General features: G+C 31.5%; 1 protein-coding gene and 1 long non-coding RNA gene across 2 annotated transcripts; one reads left to right on the top strand and one right to left on the bottom strand.

Moving 5' to 3' along the window:
* Window positions 1–207: 207 nt before the first annotated feature.
* LOC146900015 (transcription factor bHLH49-like) lies at window positions 208–3,803 on the bottom strand. The gene is made up of 6 exons (XM_085739493.1): window positions 2,391–3,803; window positions 1,694–1,921; window positions 1,543–1,608; window positions 1,371–1,439; window positions 790–861; window positions 208–696 (listed from the first exon to the last, which is right to left on the bottom strand). The coding sequence occupies exons 1-6, from the start codon at window positions 3,123–3,125 to the stop codon at window positions 463–465; spliced, it is 1,404 nt and encodes a 467-aa protein (XP_085595619.1). The 5' UTR covers window positions 3,126–3,803; the 3' UTR covers window positions 208–462.
* A 2,279-nt stretch (window positions 3,804–6,082) lies between these two features.
* On the top strand, window positions 6,083–7,051 carry LOC146900014 (uncharacterized). The gene is made up of 2 exons (XR_015023561.1): window positions 6,083–6,282; window positions 6,989–7,051. It is a non-coding gene; the product is annotated as an uncharacterized LOC146900014 (long non-coding RNA).
* The last annotated feature ends 108 nt before the right edge of the window (window positions 7,052–7,159 follow it).

The following is a 7,159-nucleotide window of genomic DNA, read 5'->3' as shown; positions in this document are numbered from 1 at the left end:
GAAGAATGAAGATCAAGGCTTAACTTTCATCTGACCAGCTGGCACGATACCTGCATCAGCATGGAACAGGGCAGCAGTCCACTACCTCTCTCTGGCAAAATTTAGCAAGAAATATTAGAAGGTTTGTTTGCTTGCGACATCTTACCATCCAAGTTGTGGCTACTCAGGAGAAGTTGTTGTGAAGGTTGTTTGTGGCACGTTATGAAGTTCAGCCTCGCACACTTCATGCAGCTATATTGCAAATTGTATCAAATTTGTACATAAATTTATAAAACAATCAAGTAAACCTAGTAGAAAGAAATAAACTTTCGAATATTGCAATAACTGCAAAATAAAGCACACTAAAGCAATATGATTGTTCATCGACTCCAACCATCATTTCTATTTACTATTTAGCATGCTGTAGAAACTAAATTTTAAGTGTAAAACTGAAATTAAAAAAGGATTGGTGTTGAGGAAATTTCAGTCCTTGGCTGCTTGCAATGGATTAACCTGATTTGGCTCTTTAAACCCTCCAGCCAAAGGTTCCAACTGTGGTTGAACAGTCTGCCTAAGCATATCTGATAAATTTGCCATGTTAGGTAGAGTTGAATGAATCAGTCCTGGTTGATATGAATGTGATAATGGAGGAAAAGCCATTGGCATTTCTCTGAGAAACCCCAGAGCAGATGATGGACCCGGTTGATGTTGAAGAATCTGACAATATTCAATTTTATAAAGGTCAGTCAGGCATATATAGCTAATTGTAAGCTTTAAAATTGCTGGTATGCAGATTGACTAGAACCGTACATCTTTAGGAAGCAGCCGTTCCATATTAAAATCCACATGTGGATTTACGGTTGCAAGTTTCATTGATAAAAACTGCCAAGAGGGAGAAAAATGTGTCAACTTCAACTGAAAAAGATGCATAGATTTCTAGAAACATATATAAGGGACAACTAACAAAGGCACCTAACAAAACAGTTTATCGTATAATTATTCGTCATCCTTTACCAATTGTAACAAAGATGACACTGGCATTTAAATCATCAGCAGTGAGAGTTAAAATTATTGCAATTTCAAACAGGTAGAATAACATTATAACAGTCAACGATGTTAATGAGAAACTCTAATGGAACATATGCTGATAGCGTACTGAAGCCTATGTTGTCAAATAACATATAGGACCAATAGCGCTAATGGCATAGCAGAATTTGAACAAATTGCTATTGTTTAGCGGTACACTTAGAGGACAAGTGTTGTCAAATAGAAGCTATGCAAGTGTGCTATAGCGCTGTGGAATAGCGGAATTTGAACAAATGTTATTTTCCCTGATTCATGATTGACGACACTTACTGAAGCAGAATGCAGAAATATGCTTTTAGCCATACCTCAACTTGTTGTTGAAGAGACTGTACATAATTAATGATTTCATCTAGCATCACTGCCTTGCCAGTGACCTACAAACAGAATAACAATGATATATCAAAAGAAAACAACACTCTAAATCCTCATATGAATATAAGGTAGTGAAAATCTTCCAGTCTCAAGTTTTAAATGTACCTTGTTGCATCCAGGTACAAGATCTTGAAGAAACTTCATTCTTTCACTGATCTTTTCCCTCCTCACCTACAGTTGAAATCTAAATAATTAGAAATCTAAATCCAAACAATTTTTTTTTTCTCATCACATAAATTTAGTTAGAACATCTTACTCTCTCTGCAAGGCTATGGCTATTTGTTGCTTGACCACGGCGAGCCCTAACATGTACGTATCCCTCGCTAGGCGGATCAGAAGCTTGAGACCCCTGTTTGGCATTCTTCCCAGAAGCCTTGGTTGTTGAAGCTGTTTGCTGCTTTCCCTTTTTTCTGCTCTCACAGTTGTCCTTTGTGGTTTCACTTGGTAGCTCAAGAGTTCCGGTGGCTTTATCACTATCACCATCCTAACAGAAAATAAAATAAAATAAAATAAACTCACATGAACAAGGGGGAAACAGTATAAATCATGGTTATCAATATATTACGATACATGTGAGTTGTATCTTGATTCGATACAAAACTAAACTCGGTCAATACAAATCCCTAATGTATCTATTTTGGATATGAACCTCATTTTTAATCCCAATTCACTATGATGAATTTTGATTGTTTCTAATGAATCACAACCTAAAATTAGTATAGCTCTAGTCACTTTCCTTTTGTCATTTGATTAATGACTTGGAACTATGACTATATTGAGGTTCATCTACAGCTTATAATTTTGCTATGTGGCTTGATTTTACTTAAAAAAATTCATATTTTGTTGGTAATTCATCTTACGATTCATAATAAAAGATCATCCAATTCACGATTTGAACCTCAAATTGTTAACCACAGTATCAACTATACTAAAAATACAACTCAGAAATATACCTGTCCATTTTTTTTCCTTTTCTTAGGATTTAGACCTTTAATAGAAGGTTCTCCACTTGCACAATCCAACATTTGGGAACCATCATCGCCACTCGATTCATCTCCATCAGCTTCGTTACAAGACCCTCCAAGAGCTTGTTTCCCTTCATCTTGAGACATTACAGGACAGTCACTTCTTCGATCATTCTGGATTGGACTTCCATCACTACCAAGATGCTCAACAGACCGAGACACAGGTAGAGGTAGAGCCATAGATTGAGGAATCCCACACGAGTTCATCATATCCACGAAACTCCCGGCACTAAAACATGACATCCTTGCAGCATCAATAAATCCAGAATCAGTTGAAAACTGAGACAAACTTTGAGGAAATATCTCAGCCCCATTTGGTAAAACACCATCCCTCTTCATCATAGAACCACTACCAAGGTCCCAACCCATTCCAACTGTTCTATCATCATAACCAACCCTTGCAAAACCAAACCCATCTTTTCTCACTTCATTGCTCTGACCATTAACATCACAAAAACCACCCAAGTTTTCGGAGTTAGTAAGAAGGTCCAAGAAATTAGGACCATATGAATCCACCATTGAATTAGGACATGAAGAAGAACCCATCATAGAATTTTCCATGGAAACCAAACCTACAGATGAATTTGCAAGGTTTCCACTCACAAACCTCCAATCTAAAGAACCCTCCTTTCTATCTACCTCAAAATTTTCACTTTCACTCATTTCCTCAAAATGTATATACCAAAACCACCACTATCAAACCCTTTCCTATAACTTCTTTGAAGCAAACTCAAAAAAGTTAACTTCAGATTAAAATAGACAATAAAGTAACCTTAAACAGTGACCAAATAGTAGATTATATAGAAAAACTAAACATTATAAAAAAAAAAATGTGATTGAGAATTTAACATGGAAGTAAATGAACAAAGCCCAAATCAAAATCTAAAACCAAACTGAACAAATGAGACAATACCCAACTCCTAAAAAGTTGCAAAAACACTAAAAATTGAAACTTTTCTCAATTTTTGAGAAAAATTTCAAGTTCCTAAAAGATGTACTATAAAGGGTTACACATACACACACGAGTTTGCAGAAGAGGGTAAAAAAGGGTGTGTTCAAAGGAGTGGTGAAGGGAAAGTATGTAGTCAATGAATCAAAGAAAGAGAGAGCATTGAATTGAGTATCATAAATAGCCCCAAATTGAAAAGCTACGTCAGAAATTGCAGAAGCTAGAAGAAGGTAAAGAGAAAAGGAAAAGTGAAGCAAAAGTAGGAAGAGAGAGAATCCATTTATGATTCTGAGCTACTTTTAGCACCCTGCTTTGAGCTTTTTTACTAGAAAACGTTTATTGATTTTGGGAACTCTATTTCTGTTTTCTTGCTATCAAACATGTCATTTACTGCTGAGAGGAGAAAAGAGAGTGCACACACAAGTAAAGTATATAGTAAACTAAACCAACTAACTAGTGTGTGCAAATTCTAATTTAATCGGTAAAAATATCAAAATTGTTCGATCAACATCATGATAGTGGTTTGAATTTCAGCTCAGACACTTGTTTGGGTGAATTTTTAATTTGAGTATCATTTCGTCTATCTACTAAAATCAAGTCAACTAACTAGTAAGTAGCGTATGTCTTTTGAAGGATAATGGTGAGTGACGGGGAGAAAAACACCTTCATATTTATATGGGTTGTGTTAACCGGTGCCCCCGAGGTACTGGTTAAGGTATCTAAAAAAGGAAAAATCTATATAATATAAATTTACGACCTGTTTCAAGGCTTTTCTCTTCTTTTCATGACAAGTGTCACTTAATTTCAAGGTTTTAAATTCTTTCAAATAGCGACATGTGGCGATCTATTCTTCTTCTATTCTCAAGCATTTGCTAGCAAGGTTTTATTAATGGTATAATATGATATATGGATGTTATTAATGAAATTCCATATTAATGTTGTTCCATAATATTAATGGTAGTCTCACGGTCCCATTTGATATAATATGATATAATATAATTGGTCTAAAAAAATGACATCGCATCGCATATTATATAGATTTTATTAATGGTTAAAAAAATATAATTGTTTTTCAAAAAAAAAATACGATTTTATTAATGAATTCTAATTTAATTGTTTTTCTCATAATATAATTGTTAAATCATAATAATCCCCGTGCCAAGTATAGTGACCGTGATCCACCATTTTTTTTTATGAATTCCGTTGAATTATTCAATATTTACTGTAGGAAGGAAAAAAATATATATACTTTATTTTAAGACCTAAAAATAATTGGATTGGAGGTATGTAATTGGAATTAAAAATGTATCATTAAAAAATATCGAAAATATAATTTCAGTTGATTCTATTTAATGGTCTTGCTAAAATAAACGTTGAACCTTCCCTAAAAAAAATAAAGTGAGCCTTAAACCAAAAAAAAAATCAGAATTGTTTAATAGCAAAAAATCGGATACTTTAATGAAAGAAAAAAAATCGGATACTTTATTTTAGGACAGAGCAAGATTTTATTAATGGTATAATATGATATACGGATGTTATTAATGAAATTCCATATTAATGTTGTTCCATAATATTAATGGTATTCTCACGGTCCCATTTGATATAATATGATATAATATAATTGGTCTAAAAAAATGACATCGCATCGCATATTATATAGATTTTATTAATGGTTAAAAAAATATAATTGTTTTTCAAAAAAAATACGATTTTATTAATGGTTAAAAAAACGATTAATTTATAGATATATTTCACATGATGAATTGGTAAAAAAAAACCATTAATTTTTTTTTTAACATTAAAGTTTAGAAGAAATTTTACGTTACAAAAAAAATTTGCTATGTTACTTTTTATACCATTTATGTCAAATGCTTCTACTATTATTTTTGAAGATATTTTTTTGGTTACAATTTGTTTGACTAATTTAAACTTTAATGCTAAATTTCGGTTACTATTTGTTTATACCATATATGTTTACTATCTACATTATTAGTTTGGAAGAAATTTCGGTTACAGAATTATTTGTCATGAAGCAACTTTAATGTCAGATCTTTGTTACTATTTCAACACAAAAACTTTAATGGTAAATTTTGGTTACTATTTTTTTGAAAGGAAAATTTTGGTTACTATTTGTTTATACCATATGTTTACTATCTACATTATTAGTTTGGAAGAATTTTCGGTTACAGAATTATTTGCCATGAAGCAACTTTAATGTCAAATCTTGGTTACTATTTCAACGCAAAATGTCGATTACAAAAGTAATGTTCGATCACTACCAATTTATTTTTCTGAACCGTTTGATCACCCTTCGCAACTAATATGCAAGGATTCTTTGAAAAAAAAATCAATATGCAAGGGAAATACTTAATAAAAACAAAATATTATTTAATTTGATTTATTTGAACGTTAATATATCATATTTTATGTTTATGAAACAGTAATAAAAAATTGGATACTTTATTTTAGTCTATTTAGTTTTTTTCAAATGCAATCATTTAATAAAAAAAATATTATATTTTGCTTAATAGCTAATATATGAGCTCAAATTTGATTGGTTAAGTTACATGTTGTTGTTTTACGTAATTATCCTCTAAAAGCTATTATAAATTAGACCCTTTGGCCAACACATTCTTCACACCACAACTCCTGCTTTGCAGTTGTCTTTCATATTCCTTTCTTTTTCATTACGTAATCTTCGTATCTCTCTGTTCAGTTGAAATGGCACCAAAGATCGACTTGATTTCTGATATATCCCCTTCCAAAGAAAACTGGAATATCAGGGTTCGAGTCGTTAGCCTTTGGTTTGTGAGGGATATGAAAAAGGATCAACTTCCTTACTCCTTGGAAATGGTTCTAATGGACAATAAGGTAGTTTGATTCCATTTGTTTTTAGTTTTTATCTTTCTTTTTTTTATCAATAATTTTTTGTTTTTTTTTGTCAAAACAATAATTTTTTTGTTAAGGTCGTGTGTAACTGTATCAAGGACTTCAGTTTTTTATAAAGCAAAGAGCGATTATTGTGATTTTTTTTTAGAGTATGCGATTATTGTCAAAACAATAATTTTTTGTTAAATTGATTCTTTTTTTTTTATTCACAGGATGAAAAAATACGATCCTATACTATAATTTAGGAGCAATTGAAAATTTATTCACAGGATGAAAATTTATATTTTTTTTGATCCCACGTTAGAAGCAACAAAAATATCTATTTTTCGTCCTGTACTATATACGTTCACCGTCCTATACTGAAAATTTTCACCGTCCTATACTAATCCAAACAAAAATACGATCGGTTCAGTTTTTTTTTTTTTATATATCAAAGATCGATTATATCAATAATTTTAGAAATTGTATCAATAAATTTTTGTTTGGGTCCTTGAAATTTTATTTGTTTATATACAATTGATTGTTTATATTTTTTTGTCCGGCTGTTTTTATTTTTCGTTCTTCTATTATTTTATCCCTAATTGTATTAGGTCAATATTCGTAATTGTATTGTTCTCTAAATTAATCATATAACTTATTTATATTATAAAATGTTTTGTTATCTAATTTAAAGTTTTTTATTTTATAGGGTGACCGAATCAATGCGTCTGTTAGACGTACTCTCATATACAAGTATGAGAAGGAGCTGAAGGAGGACCGTGTATTCTCTATTGGAAATTTTAGTGTTGCTTCTAATGTGGGTACAAAAATAAAACAATGTGATGATAAGTTTGTTCCTGACCAAAAATAGTATTATCAA

This window comes from Medicago sativa, chromosome 8 (genome assembly GCF_051527215.1).
Source record: "Medicago sativa cultivar Bolivia chromosome 8, Bolivia_mono, whole genome shotgun sequence".
NCBI classification, from domain to species: domain Eukaryota; kingdom Viridiplantae; phylum Streptophyta; class Magnoliopsida; order Fabales; family Fabaceae; genus Medicago; species Medicago sativa.
This window is presented reverse-complemented; position numbering and strand designations above follow the sequence as displayed.